Raw genomic sequence first — 25,463 nt, forward strand, 5'->3', positions numbered from 1 at the left:
CGACATGCTGATATACAGAACCAGAGAATACTAAAATGTCGTCCATATAACAAAATACGAATGGTAATTCTCGAAGCACCTCATGCATGAATCTTTGCCATGTTTGGGCAGCGTTTCTGAGGCCAAATGGCATAAAATTGTACTCAAACAAACCGAATGGTGTGATAACTGCTGTTTTTTAATGTCAGATGGAGCCATGGGAATCTGGGAAAATGCTTTGACGCAATCAATCACACTAAATATTTTGGCATTGCTAATCGTACTGTTAAAATCAGTCACATTGGGTACTCGGTAGCGATCGGGAATTGTGCGGGCATTAAGCGCCCTGTAGTCTCCACATACTCTCCATGAATTGTCTTTTTTACGGACCATGTGAATTGGAGATGCCCATGAACTATCAGACCTACTTACAATACCTGTTTTTAGAAGTCTGTCGAACTCAGCTCGCGCTGCGACCAGCTTCTCTGGAGGCAGACGCCGCGGGCGGAAGGCAACGGGTTGACCTTGTGTCGTGCTGATGTGGTGTTGAGTATTGTGTCTGCATTTCCTGGTTGCGTTGACGGGTTCGGTAAGTGCTGGAAAGTCTTGAAGCAGTTTACGAAAAAGTGATTCCTCCGACAGTGCTCTGATATTGCCTACAGTATATGAATCATTACGACTGTCGGGTGTCTTCTTGCGTGACGCACACGTGTGCGCCCCGCTTAGTTGCGGGTAGGAAATCGTATCATAATATCCCGACGCGGAAGAGGAGCCGGAAATCTTCGTGCGGAAAGACACGGGCACATCGCACTGCACTTAAACCGACGCGGAAGACGCAGTAGGCAATATCCCTTCTGTGGGAACTGTCACCAAACGACGGTTAACCAGGTTGGGCATAAGTCGGTAGTTCCGCTCCAATTATAGGACTCGGCACATCAGCAACCACAAAAGTCCATTTTGGATGGAAGTTGGAATTCAGATGTAATGCCAACTGTTTCTCACCATAGGTTGATATTCTGGAATTGTTTGCCGCAGTCAGCACATGTTGCGTTGTTGTCGTGAGTATATCACCTCTCTTTCTTGGATAAACACTGACTTCTGAACCTGTGTCAATCAGAAACTTCTCACCTGAAGAGAGGTCCAACACGAACAATCGGTGTGATTGGTTGACTGCAGATACCGTGGCGTTTTCACCTCTTTGAATCACGCTATGACTCGGGCGCCTATGTTGTTGTTGACGAACGTTAGCGCCCTTTAACGCCCGCCTTTTAAGTTTGGGTAGCTGCAGGGTTGAATACATTGACGGGCAGTGTTACCGAAGCGTCTGTGGTACCAGCACCATTGATCTGTCAAATCCTGTTGGATAGCATTTCTTTGTCTTTTCCAACTGCGACTTCGTAGCAGCTGGTGGTGTGAAGTTACTTGCACGTTGAGTTTTGCCACTTGTGCTGCCAGTTGCTGTATGGTGGATTCGGTCGATGAGCACTGCTGTTGGGAAGTATTATTGCATGTTCCTGGCTCACTGACGTCAGATTCCATCACACTACACGTTCTTGGGCCTCTATTCTGGCTGTAGTTGAATTCGGAACACGCAGAAACTTCGGTTAAGGTGTTTGCGATGGTGTCTGCCTTTTTTGCTTTGACTTGCAATGGTAAGTCTGTTTCTGCTGCAATGACGGCACGGATGTTGGCAGGAAGTTTACGAAGCCATATTAGACGTAAAGACTCTTCAGGTAGTAGTTCCGGGCCGGCTAATGTACGTAAGGCTTTGAGTACTTGTGACGGAGTCTTGTCGCCCAAATCTTCGTATGCGAAAATTTTTTGTAGTCGCAAATCTGGTGACAACGTATAATGCTGTATGAGAGCTTCCTTTAGCACAAAGTAATTTTGTTGCGACAAGGTTTCTTCTACTTGCTCTATCACTTCTAAATTTAGATGTGAGACCACTATTTTAAGTTTGTCAATGTTGTTAGACACCCCACGCTGCCGAAATATGCATTCAGCCTGCGTAAACCAAAGCTGGGGGCGCGTCGGCCAGAACGCGGAAAGCTTAACATTTCCGTGTCGCGCGTAGGTACTCCCATCTTTTGCGTTAACATCTGTCATTCCGTTTTGTGGCGAATCAAAGGGCGTGGACTGCGATCCTTGGTTGAACAGACTGTAGTCTTCAATCTTGATTCCACTGCCCCATGCTTTTGTCTCTGAACTCATTATTCTCGTCGGTATATATATTTTCTTTATGCTTCTGCTACGATTTTTCGGGGTCACCACTATGGGAGCCTTTATATTTTATGAAGTAACAGCTTTTTCATGAGGTGAGAAAACATTTTATTTTCCAAGCACAGACCAAAAACTCGTAACCAAGCCGACTACGGCAAAGATAAATATCTATCAGCTGCAGCTTTCACCCGCTGTTTTTGGCGCAGTGGATAAATGACGTCGCCACAATTTTATTAACTAATGTTTTTAGAGAGTAAATTAATATGGAGTATGTCGTTCTTCTTTTCAAACATTCACAAACCCATTTATTCTTTCCCTATTGTCTTTTGGGTATGCAGTTGTAGTAATTAAAGTAGGCATAAATGCAGTGATAAAAAAGACATGACTAGCGTAAATTTGCATTCTCGTTTCATCGTTCCTTTCTTGTTGCTCCCATGCTGATGGACTGTTTCTATCGCTATCAGTAAGCGTGAAAGGAAGCTACCGTACAGACAGAGGAATCTATATTTATACTTGGCAGAACTAATTACATACTGACATAATCGTCGGTATTGCTTTCGTTTCCCAAAAGTTATAAATATTTCGATTTCGGAAAAGAAGCTCTGTATTAGGCCAAGATGTCGAAGAAGAAGGTCCCTTACGTACTGGTTGTATCGAGTAAGATGTGGAGACGGCGGTTTGAAAGCGGACAGAGGTAGTGCGGGAAAGGGCGTCCCTTACCTGAGGGATCGCTACTCAAGCTACCTGGCGAAGGGGCAAGTGTGGCAAATGTCCGGCATGGCAAATGTCCGGTGTGTCAAATGTCCGGCATTCAGGCGCATACGTCCTTCTTGGTGGAATGACTGGAACTCATCGGCTGTCGGACCCCCTCCGTCTAATAGGCGCTGCTCATGCGTGGGTGTTTTGGCGGGTTTAGTGACATCTCTGAACAGTCAAAGAGACTGTGTCTGTGATACAATACCTTCAGTCAACGTCTGTCTTCAAGAGTTCTGGGGACCGGGGTTATACGATACTTTTTTTGATGTGTGTATATGAGTTATCTGTTATTGTCCACCGCCACTTAATTCTTCTGATTTTTAAAGTTAATGATTGGTCACGCAATTTTCAACTGGAGGTGCCATGAAATGTTTAGTATTACCAGTTACCACGGACGATTAACTATTCATGTCAGAATGTGTGTCTGTTTTGCTAATTTATTGGCCTGTTTATAATTTGCTTCTATTGTTCTGATTTCATTGAAGCTAATGTTAGAGGTCTATGCTGTCTAAAAAGTTATAAAGTGCGTCTGTTCTACTCACGTTACTCAGATAAATTTTAATCTGTTTTAGGACGCATTTCTCTCCCAACTGCTATGGACTAATGTTTGTACTCATAAGCGTTGAATGTCATGCGAGTGTCCTTGTGGCTGTTTTAATAGTTTGCTAGAATGGAACATTTCTCACATTGCTGCTTTATTGCTGAAATTATTTTTTAAAAATATTTGTAACTGGTTTCTTAAATCTTTGGTTAACTTATTAAAGAGCAGTTGTCATGGTTTTGCGTAAGAGTTCAGATTAATTTATTCTACCCTAAGAGTTATATACGTGATGCACGGGTTTGTGTTGGAATTCTGTCTTATGAAAATTATTTGTGCTTCATGAAACTGTTGTTAATGATCTCTTGTACTCCATTACTGGTATATGTTGCCCAGGATTGGACCCTAATTATTCACTTCCCGTCGGCTTGCTTAGTTGGCTGTTTACGTTATTTGAGGTGCATACACTCGGCAGCTCTAGCTGCTGTATGTCTGTCGGCGCTATTTCCTCCAACTGCAGCTCCACTACTTAATGTTCCTGTTCAAGTTAAGTTTATACTTGGAATAATTCTGAATCTTTATCCTTAGCTTAAGCAAATTTTGATGTGCCTTGGCGTCCCAACATATAACTTAAACTGTTGTAAATGAATTATTCTTTTCTTATTGGAAAACATGTTAAATCTTCAATTGATGTGTGTTTCTGGGTTTAAAATTATCTTGCCTAGATATTGGTGTTAAATTGTTTTTCATTGTTTTAAGTATGGTTTTGGGTTTTTAATCAGTCAAGTTTAAATCATATTTTATTCTCAGCATTTGGTGATTAATGCCATTCTGATCTGTTTTGGTATTGTTTAGATTTACGTGTGCCTTTATTACGGCTTTACCCTTATTACATTTTGTGTCTTGTATGGTCCGTGCCTTGCCTCAAAGAATATTAAATCATCTTGGGTTGAAGTTAACTTTAAATTCTCTGTAAACTATTTAAACTGATATTGAATTTTAAATGAGAGTCTCATTGCTTGGCTTTTAATTAATTAAAAATCTAAATAAAAGCTTAACTGGTTGTTATGTGATTGAAACAAGGAAAATAAATTTGTTTTCCACTAGTGAATGAAGTATTTAAAATCTCTACTGGTCGAGCCCTTCCTGGTTTCCCTTCCTGGCTGAATTAAGAGGCCATAATTATCACCATTTCAATTATAAACGTTCACTTCAGTTTCACTGACTGGTGTCAAGACCTGGCTCTCGTGTTAAAGACGCATTACGTCAAAAATATGTGTGACTGAGTGTGACATCATGGATGATATTGTGAAAAAGGTTGAATAGGTATGAAAATGTTAGAAGGGGTGCGGGAGCCATTCGAAATTTTCACCTGGCGTGATAAAATCTCTGAAGACAGCCCTGTTTGAGGGTGATCTTGGGTCCAGCTATCTGTCCAGCGCAGTGAAACTCAGGGTGTGAGACAAAAAGTAAAGGTGATGCACGTTTCTGAAGATAGAAATAACGTAATATTTTTTCAATAGTTGTGTGTGAATATTCGTCCTTCTCGTAAGTAGTGTCCTCTCCAGAAGCGTTACCCATTTTGCAAAGAGTGGCAGTATATCATATAAAACTAATGCTTTCATTTATCAGGTCACAACATCCAATATTGTTTCTTCGATAGAAGTTCTTTGTTATGCAGATTTAACGTACAGAAAAGGGGGAAGGCAGCAACAATCTTTGTTGCTGAACAACTAATCTGGGGCATGGTCACCTAACTCCAACTGTAGGTTGCCTGTCTTACAGCTTCCAAGGGCAACAAATGTGTGATGCTCAGTATGTCACATACTTATAGACCAAATTTAAAAATTTGAAATGCCGTCGTAATACACTCATTAAGAGAGCTAAACTTATTTTAAGGTTTTAACAGAATAAGCCAAGTATTACAGTTAGGAACTGTGTATATATCTGTAGGCAGAACAAGTCACTCACTGCGCACAAACCGACGAGGGTGCCCACACCAGGGAAGCAGACGGGGTCAACCCTCCCCTCTAGCTTTCAGGGAAAGGAAAACATTTAGTGTAGTCAGATGTTTTTCTTTCGAGAAAATGGTTCACAAGACGGTAATACGTAGGTTTTTAACAGTTTCGGAACTGGAACTTTTTTATGGCTAATTACAAGTCGCCATTTGTCTTCCAAAACATTAAGCATACTGCAACACTGCATACCCCCATGTATTACCCCCACCCCCCCTCCTCAAACTATCGTATTACTTATGCTTAATGTCGAATACTTAACACATTTACTCATTTCGAAACTTATCAGACGTTTGAAGCTGTTTTACAAACGGGAATTCGACTCTTCAAAGTGTCCAGGGTTTAATGGTACCTAATTAAGACAGCAGTGAAGCTAGGTCGGTAATAATACCACAGCATCATATTGACACTACGTTTTTTCATTGTATTTAATGAATTCTTACAGTGAAATAAGAACATGACTAGAGTATATTTTAATTCAGCAGCTCACAGAAACAAGGATGTAAAACTACGAAATTAACTCAAACAAAAACCATGGTACTTTGGTACGATTTAAATCTACCAAGTGGGTTTTGCTGTTACAGTACTAATTACGTACTTAACTAGATGACACCCTATATCCACAATGGATTTCTTTCAGACATGTTGCAAATATAGTACAGCGTTGATGGTGTTATCAGTAGCTGTAGTTGGAGTATTCTTTCTACATTACGCACTAGATGGCAGGCCGATCATAGCATGGAATAACCGAAGCAGTTCGTCCACGTCGACGCCGTTGTCTAGTAAGTGCTGCTTCAGTTCTCGGTACTCCGGCACTGCCAGTAAGTTCAGCACGATTTGCTGCAAAAGGCAAATAAAAGCAAAGAGTTAGTTTTGGTGGGGATGGGACACGCGAATGTCTACCAGCAAATAAGACTTTTGATAGCAACTCACCATAAACTCAGGAGCTCTCATCCTGTCATACAACTCTTTGAATTCTGCACTGGTCTGGAGTTTCTCCTGGCAAAGTGCTTCAAGCTCCTCCTCTGGAAGGATGGCTATGATATCGTCGACCATACTAGACAGGCTTCGACACTGCTTCGTGTCAGAAGGCGGTGTTAGCTCCGGAATGCCAATTAAATTGTGTACCCAGTTGATGTAGTAGTAGACATCCAAGCCCGAGTCGTACATATAGTCCAAAAACTGCAAAGGAAGACATTAATGGATCGCTGTGCTTGGACTGAAGCTTATGCTGTTCTTGCTGCTTACATGAGTTGCCGTGTACTCACGTCAATGTACTCTGGAATTTCCTCGAGGGCAAGTAGTGTCTCCTTGAAATCCTCAAACTTGACGAAGGCGACGACTGCCTGCAGCTCAGTGTCATTGGCCAGGTGATCCTGTACAATGGCACGGACTTGGTCCATAGGAATGAGGTCAAAGAAGTCTTGGAAGTCATCCTCTAGGGTCCGTTCGTCTCTCGTAATCACTTTGGCTGCAGGTGCACTATCGATAAGTCCTTCCATTTTGTCAGAACCTGTGACAGGAGATGAAGGTATGTTGTTCACAGCTAACATTAAAATGTTACACAACCAGCAAACGTTCTCGGAAGACAGTGATGCATACGCATGCTTTACATCTTCCAGTTCTGACCATATATACTTGTGTTACTAACAGGAGTAATACACTGCCGGCCACCCAAAATGCAAATGCAGTATCCAAATAACGTAAAATTTGCAACATGCGCTAGAGGCGACAAAGGATTCACATGATTATCATTTCAGCACAGGCACTCTTTACGGGCGCCAATAGCGCCACCTGGAAGCGCCATATAAAGGGGGAACAGACGGCTGTGTGGATGTATTGGAATTTTATAGTTCTTCCATGCCGTTGTTTTGCGTATGTAGCCTCACTGAAGACAGCAAGCATCTTTCGAGCACGTTTGAGAGTTCGATAGAGGAAGAATAACTGCCTATAGGCATTGCATTCGCGTGCAGAACAGACGAATAGACGGTACTGCATGAGAAATGATAATGGGAATTCTGACAGACAAAACACAAGCGTAAGACTCAGAGGAGCACCATCAGTAGCGATTGAGATAAAGACATTCGTCAAACAAGAAGATACAGTCACCAACCTTGTTCATAATAGCGCTGGAAGAAGTGGTCAGACAGTGTAGAGCAACAAAAGAGGAAATTTAAGTACCAAAGGCGCACATGTATCTTAGGTAGGGCCCATCTACATAGAAAAATATGTAAAGGTTCGTTTGTTCAAAATCGCATATTTCTGAAAGTTCTTCATCGATTGCTTAGAAATTTTTACACAACGTTGCATTCGAATACGCATGTGTTTTTATAAACCATTTTTAATATGTGTTACAAATAAATAAATACGTAACATATAAAAGAGAAACATTATTTCCAAAAAATATCAAAAAGTTCTGAGTTGTGCGACAAAAACGAAAGTTGGTAGGTCTGTTCTATTCAAATTTCGCGCCAGTCGCACAAGAGTGGCGCTAGTAACGTCACTATGAGGATGCAAATCAGGTTTGTTTTAAATGCAAGCTGTAACGGTTGTGAGCGTTATTTACCTCTTAGATTAGGTGTGGTGAGCTAACATTAGACAAGAATACCTGTAGGGCGACAAAGACGCCGTTATCGACATCTCACTGAGTACAGACAACGTCGTGTAACATGACTACGAGAAACTGGATGTTCCTTCTGCGATACTGCAGAAATACTTTTAGCCGGTATATAGCCTCTGTGCATGATTGCTGGCAGCGGCGGTCACGATAGTGTACGGCTGCAAGAAGACTGGGCTCTGGGCGACCATGTGGTACCACTGAAATGTAAGGCCATCGTATTCAGCATATGGCTCTGGCACATCGCACTACATCTGCAGCAGCAATCTGAGCAGCAGTTGGCGCAGTAGTGACGCCACGAATTGCTACAAATCAGTCACTTAATGGACTGCTGCAAGCCAGAGGCCCTGTAGTGTGCATTCCGCTGACTCCAAACCACCGCCATTTGCAGCTTCAGTGGTGTCAATCGAGAGCTCATTTGAGGCCAAGGTGGAGGGAGGTCTGCGCTGTTTTCTGATGAAAGCTCGTTCTGCGTCGATGCCATCCATGTGCTGGTTAAAAGGAGGCCAGTTGAAGACCTGCAACCAACCTGTCTTTGCGCTAGACACACTGGCCTCGCACCTGGAGCTATGGAATGGGGTGCGATTTAGTACAACAACAGGAGCACTCTCGTGGTTATCCTGTGCATCCTGGCTGAAAATTCGTGCGTCAGTCTGGTGACACCACTTGTTGTGCTGCCATTCATGAATAGCATTCCATGGTGTTTTCCAACAGGATAACGCTCGCCCATGTACCGCTGTTGTAACTCAATAGGCTCTACAAAATATCGACATATTGCCTATGCAAGCTTGGTCACCAGATCTGTCTCCAGTTGAGCACATGTGGGACATCAACGGACGACAATTCCAGCGTCATCCACAACCAGCATTAACCATTCATGTATTGACCAACCAGTGCAAACAGGCATCGGGCTACATCCCACAACTGACATACGGGGCTAGTGCTATATAATGCATGCAGGTTTGCATGCTTGCATTCAACATTCTGGCAGTTATTCCGGTTTTTAATGTATCAGCATTTCACATCTGCTCTGGAACCGCGCGACCACTACGGTCGCAGGTTCGAATCCTGCCTCGGACATGGATGTGTGTGATGTCGTTAGGTTAGTAAGGTTTAAGTAGTTCTAAGTTCTAGGAGACTGATTACCTCAGAAGTTAAGTCCCATAGTGCTCAGAGCCATTTGAACCATTTTTCACATCTGCAATGGCTTATCTCGCGCGTACATTAACCTGTGATCTCGCAATGTTAATCACTGAAATACGTTATCTAGACAAATGTGTTACCGAAATTCCATTACTCTAATTACATGTAGGTACTGGGATTTTTTCACGTTTGTGTATATAATAGTGAAACATTGTTAGCGAACAGGAAGTTGTATTTAAGGTTTACCGGCTTCTGAAAGGAATTCTACTACAGAATCTGAATATGCAAAACAACAAATAAGACTGACGGTCAGAGAGAGGGGGAAGGGGAGAGGATATGGACTGAGGGATGGGAAAAAATTGAGATAGAAAGTGGAAAGGAGGTGATCGACGGAGAGAGGAGGCAGGAGAAGATGGAGAGAGATGAGGGAAGAGGAGAAAGATATGGACAGAGAGATGGAGAGAGGATGTGACAGGCCGGCCGGAGTGGCAGAGCGGTTCTAGGCCCTACAGTCCGGAACTGCGCGACCGCTACGGTCACAGGTTCGAATCCTGCCTCGGGCATGGATGTGTGTGATGTCCTTAGGTTAATTAGGTTTAAGTAGTTCTAAGTTCTAGGGGACTGATGACCTTAGAAGTTAAGTTCCATAGTGCTCAGAGCCATTTGGACCATTTCTTTTTTTTTTTTTTTTTTTGAAGGTGACAGAAGGATAAGGAGGAGGAGATGGGCAAAGAGAGGCGCAGAAGGAGATCACAGAGACAAGGGAGAGCAGGAGGTTGGGGCGTATATCTAATTCCCATACATATTAGAAACGTGTGCTTTCTCTTTTCTTTTTTTTCCATTTAACTGGACTGAGCCATGGCAGCGAGTGTCTGGGAACAGCTGGTATACAATAATAATAATAATAATAATAATAATGTATCTGTAGACGCAAAATCAGACAAGGCAAGGGTGAGGAATGCGGTACCATATGCAGCTGAGACGATAACACTACATTGCGTTCGAATATGTGTGGGATTTTATACACCTGCTAAAATGCCACATATAATATATTTATATGTACTAATTATAGAGGAAATCAATAAAAAAGTAAATATTCATTTGTACGTAATCGTTAATCTCCGAAAGTTCTTCACCGATTGTTTTCTGGCACTCAAGTAGGTGTATAAAAACATCCGCGAATTCGAAAGCAACGTCGTGTCAATATTTTAAAGGAATCAATGAATAACTTTCAGAAATTTGAGATTTTGAACAAAGAACTTGAGATTTTTGCAAAAAACGTATTCTCTTTAATATGTGACATATATTTACACATACCATATGGCACTCCAGCAGGTTGGTAATCGATTAAAAACTTTCTAAAATTTACGATTTTGAACATACTAACGTTTACATTTTTGGTTATGTACATTTTATAAACGAACATTTACATCTATATACGGACATTAGAAAACTACTGAGGAAGAAAGAGATGATGAGAGATGGAGGTGAAGACGTAGTGAAGAACTGTACTGTAGAAATCAAACTGGAAAGGTCAACATTTTTGGGACTTGAGATCATGATGAATATGGATAGAACGACCAAAATAGTGTATAAAACAAAGGGTAGGACAAGAGGAAATAAGGGAAAAACGGGTTTTTGAACTAAGGGAATTGGTCGTAATTAGGCATCAAGGTGGAATAGAAGGAGAATTCAAAAAGCAAATACACCACGACCAATGTGCCAGAGATCAACGACAGATGAAGATAGAGGAAAAGCATAAAAGTCACCAGTGCAACATTCAAGGGAAGAGGATACTGAAGATCTCGGAAGAAGGACAAGAGAAAAAAGAGAAAGGATGAAGATGTTCTGGGAGGAAAAGAAGAAAGTGTAATGCATGAAGGAGATCCTGTGATCCTACAAATGCTGTAACGAAAGAAGAGGAAGAAAGAATGTCTTATGACAGAGCAGCAAAATTACTAAATTTCTTTGTAAGAATTGAATATAGAACTAATCTATGCTAGTGCAACAGTTTTTAAACTTTGTGTTTAGGTTTTGCCTACAAAGACAATTCAACTGAAATTCCGAAGGCCTGGTCAGTTTGTAGTGTCGAACATTCTGGATTTGTACGTACCTGATGGCAGGCCGATCATTGCGTGGAACAACCGCAGCAGCTGGTCCACGTCGACGCCATTGTCCAGTAGATGCTGCTTCAGTTCTCGGTACTCTGACACTGCCAGCAAGTTTATCACGACTTGCTGCAAAGGACACAGAATGAAGAAAGAGTCAACTTTAATGAATGTGAAACAGACGAATGCCTACCAGCGAATAAGATTTTTGGCAGTAGCTCACCATAAACTCAGGGGATCTCATCCTGTCGTACATCTCCTTGAATTCTGGACTGCTCTGGAGCTTCTCCTGGCAAAGTGCTTCAAGCTCCTCCTCTGGAAGGATGGCTATGATATCGTCGACCATACTAGACAGGCTTCGAGATGGCGTAGATCGCGTCGCATCAGAAGGTGGTGTTAACTGAGGTATGCCAATTAAATCGTGCACCCAGTTGATATAGTAGTAGACGTCGAGGCCAGACTCATACATGTAATTGAGGAACTGCAACAGAAGATTACTGATTACCATGGAGGGTGGATGTGCGTTCTTTTATGAACTACAGGTCATAAAGTTATAATTACCGCCGCGGAAAAATAGATACATAATTTTTTTTGCTGGTAGCTGCAATTTGCAGTCGTGGTACCCACTGAAATGTCTGTACTAGTAACGAGAGTAAAAAAAAAAAATGGCGCAGCTCACCGATATAACGAAGTATCGTGCAGTGATTCGTTTCCAGTATTTGAAGCGCAACAACGCTGCAACAATCCATGTTGAGTTGATGGAAGTGTACGGCAATAGCGCATTATGAAACACTGTCGAGTCACGTTAATGTGACCACCCGTCGAAAACCTGAACAACCACCTTTTGCAGCGTGTACGACAGGAATGTGGAGTCATGGAGACTCAAACCATGGCCAGTGTGCTAGGTTTCTCGTTGAGGATCAATGGCGCAAACAGCCCCGTCGAGGTGCTCCCACATATTCTCGACTGGATTGAAATCCGGCGAGTTTGGTGGCCAGAGGATTACGCTAAACTCATTCTGGTGCTCTTCAATCATACATTGTGAGCTGTGTGACACGTTGCATTGTCCAGCTGGTAGATGGCATCGTGCCGAGCAGAAACAAATTGCATGTAGGATGGACGTAGTTTCAACGATAGATACATACTTCTGCTGATCCACTGTGCTTTCCAGAATGACGAGATCACCCAGGGAATGCTACGAAAACATTGACGGACCATAACGCTCCCTGCTCTGGCCTGGATCCTTCCCACGATGGTTGCAGGGTCATGCACGCCAAAGGCCATCTGTCCAATGGAGCATAAAACGTGATTCAGTTGAAAACGCCAACTGTCGTCGTTCAGTGGACGTCCAGTTGCGGTACTGGTGGCAAATTCCAGCCTTTGACGCCGATGAACAGCAGTCAGCATGGGTGCAGGGACCACAATCGTCGTTAACTCCTGTCATCTACGGCCTGTGGTGCACCACTGTTGCCTCAGGGCCGCTTTTGGATAGCGCTATTTTGCCATAGACGGCATACTTTAACGACGGTGGCACCCGACAGTTTATAAACTTAGGCGTTCTGGAAATGCTTCCACTCTTGGCCTGAAAGACAATGATCATGTCCTTATGGACGTCACATAAACCGCTCCGTTTGTGCGTTACAACAACCAGTGTCCTGTTTTCCACTTCCTTCTGTCATGCTTTATATACCCTCCGCTGCTAGTGTTGCCAACTGCCGTCTGTGAGTGGTTATTGCCCGTTGACGTCGAGCATAGGTGTTGGTCACACCAATGTGATTCAGCCGCTTATTATGAGCTGGTTAGGTGGCACACAGACGCTTGCAGTGTGGTCGTACAATTTTGAATATCGAAGAACGAAGCAGACGACCTCTCTGTGCAGAATTTGGAACGCAAGAGAAGAGGAGGCCCTAACGGTCGAACACCAGCGTATCACAATCGAGGCGATAGTGTAAAAACTGAAGATCAGTTGTGGATCAGACTTCAACATTCCGAACATGAGCAATGTGGTCACCCTGTGGGTTTAGCGATTGCCCATTCCCTATCAACAAGATCATCGAACGAAGGCGGCAGCGGAAATGTTGCAACTATTTTGGCCAATCAAGATGCCCTCTTCAGCCGCCTCTCCTGAACGACTGCTGGGTATATCGGTGTCATCCCGAGACGAAGGAGTAGAGCCTAAAAAGGCAAAAAACCATCGCCAGACAAAGTTATGCTGAGCATCTTTTGGGATTGCCGCGTGGGATTAGCCGAGCGGTTTAAGGCGCTGCAGTCTTGGACTGTGCGACTGGTCCCGGCGGAGGTTCGAGTCCTCCTTCGGGTATGGGTGTGTGTGGTTGTCCTTAGGATAATTTAGGTTAAGTAGTATGTAAGCTTAGGCACTGATGACCTTAGCAGTTAAGTCCCATAAGATTTCACACACATTTGAACTCTTTTGGGATTACCATCGTGTGGTGGCAACAGATTACGCTGATAAGGTGGATACCGCCACAGGACCATGTAAGCGAAACTTCCTAACGATGTTATTGTTGCCAAGACGAAGCATCGCAGGAAATTGTCAAATACAGTGCTTTTATTCATCACAACGCCTTAGGTCATTTTGCATAGAATGCAGTCACACCTGCTGTTTCTTTATGCTACTGAATTTTGCCTCGTAAACCCCCTACCCACATCCCCGCATTCTCCTTACATGGCACATGGCACTCGGTGACGTCTTTCTCCGTACTCAGATGAAAAAAATGCCTAGCACGCATTTCTAGAATTATGCCGAGGGGGTTATCACGTTGGAACGTTTCCCGAACAGCCAAACTGCAAACCTCTGCAACCAACTTCTGCGCCACGTTATCCGTTGTTGGAAAGAAGGTTAAATACGTGCTCCATTCATATTAATCTGAGCGCTGGCTACGTTCGAGTCAACGTGCAGTAACCGCCGGCCGTGGTGGCCGAGCGGTTCTAGGCGATACAGTCTGGAACCGCGCGACCGCTATGGTCGCAGGTTCGAATCCTGCCTCGGGCATGGATGTGTTTGATGTCCTTACGTTAGTTAGGTTTAAGTAGTTCTAAGTTCTAGGGGACTGATGACCTCAGAAGTTCAGCCCCGTAGTGCTCAGAGCCATTTTTTGCAGTAACCTCTCACAGGTAGCAGATGGCACCACTAGCAGTGGAGGATACACAAAGTGTGTCTGAGAGACGCGGAAAACGGTGCAGGCGTGCTTGTAATGCGGAAACGGAGCGATTTTTCTAACGTCCGAAAGGGCGTGATCATTGGCCCTCGGGTCAAGGGTGGAAGCATTTCCGAAACTTCTAAGTCTGTAAACTACTTGTGTGCTGCCATTCTTAAAGTATACCATGCATGGTAAGATGGCGCTATTCACAACCGGCGCCGAAGCATCTGTGGTGCACCAAGGGCAATAGATGACTGGGGTGAACGACATCTGCAGGAATGTGTACAGGTGAACAGACGTGCAACTGTTGGGCAACTGACTGCCCAAATGAACCAAGGGACTACAACTGTGTCTCCTCAACGATCGTTCAGTGAACACTGCTGCGTATGGTCCTCTGCGACAGGCGCCTTTGTCATGCACCCGTGCTGACTGCTGTACGTTGGCGACGAAGACTGGAATTTGCACGCCCGTACCGCAACTGAACGTCCACCGTGTGCCGATAGGTGGCCTTTTCAGGCGATTAATGTCTTACGCTCCATTGGCGTGAAACATGTGAAAGCAAACACACAGTAACAAACGTCGAAATGGTCCACACTGTAGGACGGAGCGTCATGGTGAGAGGAATGTTTTCGTGGCATTCCCTGGGTGATCTCGTCATTCTATTCTCGGGGACAGTGTCCAACGTACATGCAGTTTGTTTTCCCGCGGCACAGTGGCATCTACCAACAGAACAATGGAACATATTACACAGCTTGCAATGTATGTGCGTAGTTCGAAGAGCACCAGCATGAGATTATCATATTTGCCTGGCCAGCAAACCCCAAAATTTAAACCTAGTCGAGAATCTGTGGGGCAATCTATTGAGCCGTTTGTGCCATGGATCCTCAACCGAGAACGTAAAGCAGCCGGCTACGCACTGGCGTCAACACGGCTCCAAACCCCTGTCGGTACCTTCCAGAACATCGTTGGCTCTTTTCCTGCGCTGTACTTTACTGCAAAACGTCGTTATTCAGGCTTTTGACAGGTGGTCACATTGAAACTTCTTTATTTAAATGTGTGGGTCTGTACTTAAATTACTGAATGACTGAGACCCACAATATCCTAGCGCAAATAATTCAGAAGAATGGCCCTGATTAAAAATAAATCCGAATAATAACCTATACATTTCATTAAGCATTTACCTCACAAAAATCTTCATTACGCGAACTACTGCAATACAACGAGCGTCAATACTGCCAGCTAAATAAAAAATTCTAACTACTAAAGCCATTAACTACTAATAGGCATGTGGTTAGCAAAGGAAAGATTTTGTTGCGAACCAAATAATGCATTTTTTTACCTTAATAATGTGACATCCAGTTCAAACACGAATATAAATCGTCATTGACATCTAGTACAAAGGAATGTAATCATGAATAATATTCAATCTCCTAGTCGAACATGTACAGATCGTTAGCCCACGCTGAAACTTCAGACCTCTACCCTCCATAAATGCTAACTTCTCACACCTAACATCCATCACTGCTGGTGGTTCACCTCCAACTGCCCAACAGTACTTCCATCACTGCTGGCGACTAACTTCCAACTGCCCAACACTACTGCCGATTAACTTCCAACAACAAGTCCGACCAGCTACAGAGTCTCTTACAAAGAAAGCGCAGCCAGAGATCCAATGCAAAGCGCTACACAGCGTTGCCAACACACAAGCAGCCCACTTATAACATTGATGTGACTGGACAACATGTGAGCCAACAACATCACCAAGTTCGTTGGTCGCTGCTTGGTTTTGTTTTTATTTCGTGGATTGCTCTGTACTCACCGCAATGTACTCCGGGATTTCTTCAAGAGCAAGGAGCGTCTCCTTGAAGTCCTCAGACTTGACGAAAGCGACGACCGCCTGCAACTCGGTGTCATTGGCCAGGTGATCTTGCACTATGGCACGGACCTGGTCCATAGGAATGATGTCGAAGAAGTCTTGGAAGTCATCTTCTAAGCTGCGCGTGTGAGCGGCCGTTGGTGGGATGGGAATTGCTTTCCCTGAAATGTTGCGGAAGTTGGAATGTTAGGTAATGTCAGTATGATATATGCACGTACTGAACGCTTGTGCCTATATTACCAAAATGATGTCAACTATTTTTGATAGTTATTTGAGGTGCCCCATTAAGATTGGTCAATTTCATCTTATGATGTCCCAATGAACTATTTTCGAGGCAATCTCTGCATACTTTATTAAGATATTTAATCCAGAAGTGAAAATCAAGACATTAAATAATTTTTAAGTCTGTTGTCGAATATCTTGTACAACGAATTCCAGTGCGTTGGCAATTCCAACACTAGCGACGCAATGTGTTCATACTTTCGGGAGATTTGTTGTCATCTTCTTTATAATTTATTCAGAAGTAAATGAACATTAATTTAGTGAACTCAAAACAATAATGTCTCCTTTAGTGTTAACATTAATCATGTACATCTGTAAACTGACTCGTTCCACATCATTTCGAGAAAATAACCGTTCAAACCATCTATGGAACATTTAACTAAGTAACTGACTCTACAGGCCATTTAATTATTTCATATTTCACAGAATAACATCCCACTGGGAAAGACAAAACCTCTGTATAAGAAGAGAAAAAGAAAAGACGAAGTTTCACACGCAGGACAACTTTATTCACTTGATAAAAAGCACAGGAAACACGTCTCCCACGTAAGATGTCGCTACATAAGTGGGGCTCTCCCTTACATTTGACAAAGATAGGGCAAGGAATCTGATGTGTCAGACGACACTGAAAATGTACCACGATTCGACTGGAGTGATCCACAGAAACCATAAAAGTCAATGACCGACAGCAGAAAACAGATTACCAATTCAGCGTGTCACTACGTTTTACTAAGAAAATCAGAACCATAAAACGATTTATTTCTGTAACGAACACAAGGCAAGTTTATAAGCGGAAATACAAGGGATACTGGCGAATATCACTCCAGAGGTTAAATATACAGAAACAATTTTGCGTAGGAGCGAACACAAGCCGGTAGTTCAACCTCAACAACAAGAAAAAGGAAACACAAATACTTTCAAAGTGATTGCTTTGAATTGCATACTCTACCTGCAGCAAACCCGATGACGGCGAAAAGAATGAGGTACTTCATCTGAAAAACAGATTAGGCATCGCTTTACCAATACTGAATTATTTTCTGAATTTATACTTACAGTATGTTCAGTGCATGGCACAGTAAATCGAAACGTATCTCCACAAACACAGTAAATGTATATGCGCGTTTCACTTACCTTGCACTCCCCCACGTCGTTGCGTGATGCTGAAATGCCTGCCGCTTGCCCTTAGTTGAGCTCAATTTATAATACCCATTTATCTTAAGAGTGATGCTCTTGCAACTTGCAGAAGTGGCGTGGAAATCGCATTGGCTTTTCTGGGTGGTTGAAGAGGGACAAGAGTCACTTCTGGAGAGCCTAATGGTACTCCTAGTGTGTAATCAAACGCTGTGGCCTGAGTAGTTCAGCTGAGATATCAGAGCCTGTGGCAGTCACGTATGTGCATTCCCAGGACGTTTATACTCAGTTTTCTGCTGACTAAATAGTTCTGTCCCCTCAGGCTTTCCAGAATCCTACACGGGGCGCCCGCTTTAAACTGAGTATCGGTATATGAAGAAGAAGATTAGACTACAGAGTCCTTTCGAAGGGGAATCACGAAAAACCTAAAAACGGCTGGCTGGATAGGAAGTTGTACCGTATCCTACCCACATGGAGGGAATGAAATGTTTTAAATTCTTAGGTAGTTTGTGGTCAACTACATGGACAGAAGGGCAATCCATTCTGTTTACGCAAGGCAAACTTGGGTAGCCGGCACTGACGCAGTGGAGTAAGATGTCTAAATCGCGAAAGATGTAAGACGAGTTTGTCCAATATCATTATTTACGAGGCATATTCCAAAACTAAGGTGCGGTGGTCAATATTTAACTGATGGTAGGCCTGAATGAATTTTCACGCATGCAGCGCTGTCTACCGACTCTTTCGGAAACTGCTGCAGTATTGGTTTGATTAGGTAGTCGTTTGCCAGACGATGAGAGCAGACCTCAATGCCAGAGACAATCGTAGGTCCCGCCAGTTGTGAAGTGCGTGGTGTGATGAGATTTTTGCTGGCAAAAGGATCTTCAGTTGCTGAAATTCGTCTTGAGTTACGCCTAATGTTTGGACCTGAAATAATGAGTGACAAACAAGTTTGAAAGTGCTGTCGAGGATTTCAAAATGGCAGCACCAATGTTCACGATGAACATCGGAGTGACAGGTGGTGGTGGTTGGTGGTGGTTAGTGTTTAACGTCCCGTCGACAACGAGGTCATTAGAGACGGAGCTCATGCTCGGGTTAGGGAAGGATTGGGAAGGAAATCGGCCGTGCCCTTTCAAAGGAACCATCCCGGCATTTGCCTGAAGCGATTTAGGGAAATCACGGAAAACCTAAATCAGGATGGCTGGAGACGGGATTGAACCGTCGTCCTCCCGAATGGAGTGACAGGCCCAGTATTCAGATCGACGACATCGTTGGGCAAGAGAACCAAAAGCTTGGAAGTGATCAGCGATTTACGATTAATCATCTGGCTAATCAATTCAAAAATGTTCCTCGAACCTCAGTTTACAGGATTGTCACTGAACAGCTTGGATATCACAAACTGTGTGCGAGGTGGTCTCCAAAAATGCTCACTGATCAGCAGAAAGAGCAAAGAATGCGTAGAGCACGACAGTTTCTGGAGCGCTATGGACAAGACGAAGGTCATTTGTTTCCCCACATTGTTACGGGCGACGAGACGGGGATATCGCACACCAGCGCAGAATCTAGACAACAGTCAATGCAGTGGCTCAGTTTCAGTTCATCCAAACCAAAAAAGTTTAACCAATCTCCGTTCTCGAATCGAAAAATGATGGCTATCGTTTTCTGGGAAGAAACGGGCGTCCTTTTGATTCATTTCATGGAATGTAGGTCAACAGTTACATGACGTATACGGTGAAACACTAACCAAACTGAGACGTGCGATCCAAAATCGACGGCAGGGGATAGTGTCGCCTGACATAATACTCCTTAATGACAACGCACGCTCTCACACCGCTGCCAGAATCAAGGAGCAGAGTCACGTTTTTCGTTGGGAACTTTTTGAGCACCCTCCGTACAATCCCGACATTGCACCAAGCGACTATTTCCTCTTCTTGCATTTGGAAAAGTGGCTGGGTGGACGACGATTTCAAAACGACGATGAAGTCAAGACTGACGTCACCAACTGGCTCAATACCCAGGCGGCCTGACTTCAATGCAGAGGTATTAAAAGAAGCTGATGCAGCGTTACAGAAAATACGTAGATGTGAAAGGCGATAATGTGAAAAGTAAAGCAGATATGTAGTAAAATATTACTGTCAATAAAAATTATTTCTCATTAGCTTTTCTTTTTGTATGACCAAACGGACCTTAGCTTTGGAATGCGCCTCGTATATTTAATTCGTACACTGAAAAAGCAAATAGGAAAACAACAGACTATAGGATATGGGAGATGACTGCCACTGGCCGAACATTTGCGTGATGCTCTTACATCACTTCGTCACTGCTGGCTACTCAAGTCTACTTAGCATAAACAGAACCGATTATTGTGAGCAGCTAGTGAGAAGACACCGCTGCATCGCACAGTGAGTGTATCTTGTCTACTCGCAATTGCAAGCAAGGAGATATTTTACCAGCATTCAAAAACGATATGCTAAGTGCTTACATGAATCCAAGTTTCTTGTGGGGTTTCGCTGCCACAAGTCTGATTTTATTATCCGGCTGTCGTGACATTAAATTGTAATTGAAAGAGTCCCGGTGGAGGTTCGAGTCCTCCCTCAGGCATGGGTGTGTGTGTTTGTTCTTAGGATAACTTAGGTTAAGTAGTGCGTAAGCTTAGGGACTGATGAGCTTAGCAGCTAAGTCGCATAAGATTTCACACACATTTGAACATTTTATAATTGAAAGAGTTTCCTAGACATGCAGAGAGTTACGAAAATGGATAAAATTGTTCTAAATAGCAAAAATATGTATATTCCCTTGAAAAACGCAGACAAACATCTACAGACACTAAGAAACAACTAAGCAACATATGTGGAGTTGCCAGTCGTCGAAGGACGTAAATGTAGTCAACACTATAGCAAAAGCCGAGTGGACGACCAAGCAAATGCATGTGAAAGGCAGCTTTATTTGAACCTGCTCCGGTTTAGAGAGGATTTGCGGTATAAACAAATGAATAAACGAGCGCTATATATAAAATCAAAACAGAAATGTGTATGGACGTTTGCAGAAATTTTTCCAGGAGGGGCAAAACTAAAAACTCGCCGGTTTCGATATGACTGATTTGGTGATTTTCAAAACGTGTCATGCCCCAAGAACTAAATTTGACAAACAGTGCACAAAACTTACTGTATCTCAAAATACTGATAGTTATCTACTGAATAATTTTATAGAGTACGTTGGTGCATGAACAGTAAGCATACTTCAAAAGCACACGCAAAGTACATCTTTTTATCTTATTAGTATAAATATGGATGCCACCTTCATGATTCACCGATCTGAAATTAGATCCTCATGTAATTAAATCTAGGGTATCCAGAGAGATTTGAAATAAAGTTAGAAAATTTTCACAAAAATAATTTATTCAGACTTCCATCATGTTGGATTGAGACGCAAAATAAAAAATCTGAAATAGGAAAAAAGTCAAAATGGTGGAGAAAATCTTGCTGGATATCAACAAAAATACCACACTAATACCCCATGAAACACAGTTGAGAAACTTCATCAACTTTCATGCCTGCCGGCCGATGTGGCCGAGCGGTTCTAGGCGCTACAGTCTGGAACCGCGCGACCGCTACCGTCGCAGGTACAAATCCTGCCTCGGGCATGGATGTGTGTGATGTCCTTAGGTTAGTTAGGTTTAAGTAGTTCTAAGTTCCAGGGGACTCATGACCTCAGAAGTTAAGTCCCATAGTGCTCAGAGCCATTTGAACCATTTTTTTTAACTTTCATGCCATCTGTAACAATTTATTTGCTTATAAAATTTCACAGCTGCTCACTTTAATGGATTTATTGAATTAACTTCATATAGTGTCGATGACCATATTGAAGTTGAGCAAAATATGTTTTGAAAGCCACATTTTTAGAGTTAATTACGTAAAGCGTAGCGCAGGTCCTTTATAAGGCGAGATGAATGTGGGAAATCTCCCAAAACCGTCCAAAAATTGACCAGAAGACATATCTTTTAGTAGCCTATGACTACACTAAAGTAATCCTGGTCTCTCCAGTTTATAACGTTATTCTGTAGCATTCCAACGGGAATAATGAATTCGTATCTCTGTGAATTCACGTGGCGTTATATTGCACACATAGACTTTGAAAAGGTGCCGTTCCTGAAGCGCACCTTTTGAAATTTCACATTTTTCCGCTCTCTTCTAGTGCAGAAAATGATGTTTTCTTTTTTCAACAGATGTATTTGGGTTTAAGTGTAGATGTAAGAACCTACAACATAACATGGTTGTGTTGCTGGGAGATTACTGAACTGTCGTGTAAAAGTGAATGAAGAATCAGCAGTCCACTATGGGCATTCTTTTTCCACAGTCAAATGATGACTAGGGGATCCTCGACGGGACTGTGGACGGAAGTCTGGCGCCTATACGGCCGCCTTGTTTATGTGTTAGAATTGGCGATGGGCATTCGTTTTCCACAGTCAAATGATGACTAGGGGATCCTTGACGGAACTGTGTACAGATGTTTGGCGCCTATACGGCCGCCTTGTTTATGTGTTAGAATTGGCGATGGAAACCGCGGAAACCGTGCGCCAGCGCGTTTGACGGCTTCGTTCTTCAGCTCGGTAAGGGCTGAACGGGGAAGGGATTGGAAAAGAATGAAGGCTTTAGTTTGCCACAGTTCTGTAAAGGTTCGTATGCACACAGCCTGCAAATCATCGCCGAATCCGCAGCTCCACTAAGGAATCGGAATAATTTCCCATGAATAGAGTTCACCCAAGATATACAGCGGGTGCACAAGAACGTGGAAACACCAAAAAGAAACAACACTTATCACGACTAATGCGGTGTAGGAAAACCGTTGACATTCAAACCAGCTTCCAGACATCTCGGAATGGATAAATGCATGCCCTGTATGGGTTTCAAGAAACTCTTACACCTTCATTCCCGACAACGATGATGGATAGCAAACACGCACCCTTCTCTACAAAGCAGACTACAAAGGCTCAAAACTATTGAGATCTGATGACTGATGGCCAGAGGAGAGGCGAAAATTCATCCTCGTCCTAACAAAATCAGTCCTGGACAATGCGAGCTGTGTGAACAGAGGCCCTATCGTCTTGGCACACAGCACCATTACTGGGGAACAAATATTCTACCATTGGATGGACGAGCCAAAATGGTCACATAATTCTTGGCAGTAATGCTTCCTCACAGGGGAACAATCGGGCTCATGGGATACCACGATGTGGCTGCCCAAATTATCGCTGAACCCCAACCATGTTTCACTCTTGGAAAAAATTTGGAAATTTGTGGTAAGTTCTTACAAGATCAGACTGCTGAGGTTATCGATCCCTAGGCTTACACACTACTTAAACTATCTTAAACTAACTTAAGCTAAGGACAATACACACACCCATGCCCGAGGGAGGACTCGAACCTCCATTAGGGGGCGGGGGAGGGGGGGGGGGGGGAGCTGCGCGAACTGTGGCACGGTGCCCAGACCACGCGCCTACCCCGCGCGGCATTTTTGGAACATAAACTCGTCCAGAAGTTCGAAATAGTGTGAGACAAGACGCATCCGACCAAATGTCATTCTTCCATTGCTCCATAGTTCACGTTTTAGGCTTCAGCAACACGTTTGCCTGCTACGGGCATTTCCATCACTGATGAGCGTTTTTGGAATTCTAGCGCGTCCTGCGATTCCCTGGAGCTCCCTTTGTTTTGTTTTGGTGGTGACAGGGTTCGCGACTATGACATTCATTCTGCAGTGACTTTTGCAGCTTTCGCCCTCTCATTTTTCGTCACAATCCTCTTCAATGTCCGTCCGTCAACGACCTCTCAGCACACACTGTCGTCTGTTTTGTGACTTACTGGACAGTGTTTTTTCGATTTCCTTGCATTCGGAATAAATCTTCGATACTGTGCCTCTTTAAACGCCTTGGCTACACTGGTTACAGTAGCACCCACTATAATAGCACAAACAGTTTTGCCACTTTCGAATTCACTTAGCTCTGACATAATTCACTAACAGCTACCAGCAGTACTGTGGTAGGAAAGGTGAATTGTCTTCTTCGGTTTATTGGGAGAATTTTAGGAAAGCGTGGATCATCTGGTTACGAGACCAAATATAGGACGCAAGTGCGACCTGTTCTTGAGTACTGATCGAGTGTTTCTGATAGGCACCTGGTTAGATTGAAAGAAGACATCGAAGCAATTCGGAAGCGAGCTGCTAAATTTGTTACCCGTAGGTTCGATCAGCATCCAAGTTTTACGGATATGATTCGGGAGTCAGGTGGGAAAGTCTAGAGGGTACAAGACATTCATTTCGAAGAAAACTACTGAGAAAGTCTATAGAACCGGCGTTTGAAGCTGGCTGCAGAACGATCTTACTGTCGCCAATACATATTTCGCATAGGGACCACGAAGATTAGATACGAGAAATTAGGGCTCATATGGAGGCATACAGACAGTTGTCGTTCACCCGCTCTATCTGAGAGTGGAACAGGAAAGGAAACAACTAGTTGTGGTACAGGATACCCTCCGCCACGCACCGTATGGTGGCTTGCGGAGTGTGTATGTAGACGTAGAACACTGCTGCGTCCACGACTGACACTTGCAACATATTGAGGACGTCGCACAGGTGCCGTTCGTGATCATATACAACAGCAGCCAGCAGTCTATCAATTGCATGTATCTTAAAGCATGTATTACTCCCGGTGTTTCCATATTTTTGTCCACCCCTAGTGGGGTGGTTGCTAAGACTGCAGTATTTCTCGTTGCAGTCGGCAACGTTAAATCTGGAGTTTAGTGGATTCGCAGATAATGATTGCTGGAAACTCGAGAAAATTCTGTAATGAATGAAAAAGCTGTATACAGGTTTCAGCAGGGGGCAAGAGAGTATCACATATCACCAGACATACCTTGAAAGATCACGTCCGCGATGTAGGCATAATGCAGCAGTTAGACATTTTTAAGCTGAACGTCAAAACGGAGGATTGTAAGCCTCAGTGACCAGAAAGCATCCAATGATTAGATCCTCCCACACTAACCAAACAAGTTCTGCAACATAGATCCGAAGGGCGTTGAGCCATAGGAAGTCCAAGAACTTACTGCGAAGATAGCCTTTGATATGAAACAGACTAACTGCCTGTAGAGGAAGAACAAGAAGAAGGACCAAAGTGATTGGTCATGAAATGAAAATACGGCTAATTTAATTTTGCAAGGCATTGATACAACCTCAAACACTCTTCGAAATCGTAGTCAAAAATCATTTCAGAGCAGTACTTCAGTTCGATTTCGTGACTGACAGCGACTGAATGCCCTTCACAGGAGCAGTAGAAGGAAAGGGATCTTTCAATGTCGCCTCAGCAACGAGATCATTAGAGGCGGAGAACAAACTAAGCACGGACAAGGAAGCGAAAAAGAAATCGATGTTCTTTACAAAGGAACCATCGCGGTATTTTCCTTAACCGATCTAGAGAAAACGCGGAAAGACATACCTTGTTAATATAGCATGACGCCAGGGTGAGGCAACCACCTACGTGACTTCGGTAATGTTTATTCTTCCCTTGCTGCTTATGCTATAACCCGTAGTAATCACACTGTCATGCTTCCTTTCGAAGATATACATACGTTTTGGCAAGATAGCAACGA

The 25,463-nt window shown here is 43.4% G+C and overlaps 1 protein-coding gene across 1 annotated transcript in view; it reads right to left on the reverse strand.

Annotated features, from left to right (window-relative positions):
- Positions 1-6,216: 6,216 nt before the first annotated feature.
- Positions 6,217-25,463, reverse strand: part of LOC124775371 — a 33,672-nt gene continuing 14,425 nt past the window's right edge. The window contains exons 2-7 of the mRNA XM_047250206.1: positions 16,357-16,574; positions 11,600-11,857; positions 11,382-11,505; positions 6,777-7,021; positions 6,442-6,690; positions 6,217-6,348 (exon numbers count right to left, since the gene is read on the reverse strand). Coding sequence (XP_047106162.1) covers positions 6,217-6,348; positions 6,442-6,690; positions 6,777-7,021; positions 11,382-11,505; positions 11,600-11,857; positions 16,357-16,574 — 1,226 coding nt within the window. The remainder of the gene's footprint in view (positions 6,349-6,441; positions 6,691-6,776; positions 7,022-11,381; positions 11,506-11,599; positions 11,858-16,356; positions 16,575-25,463) is intronic.

Source organism: Schistocerca piceifrons, chromosome 2, assembly GCF_021461385.2.
Source record: "Schistocerca piceifrons isolate TAMUIC-IGC-003096 chromosome 2, iqSchPice1.1, whole genome shotgun sequence".
NCBI classification, from domain to species: domain Eukaryota; kingdom Metazoa; phylum Arthropoda; class Insecta; order Orthoptera; family Acrididae; genus Schistocerca; species Schistocerca piceifrons.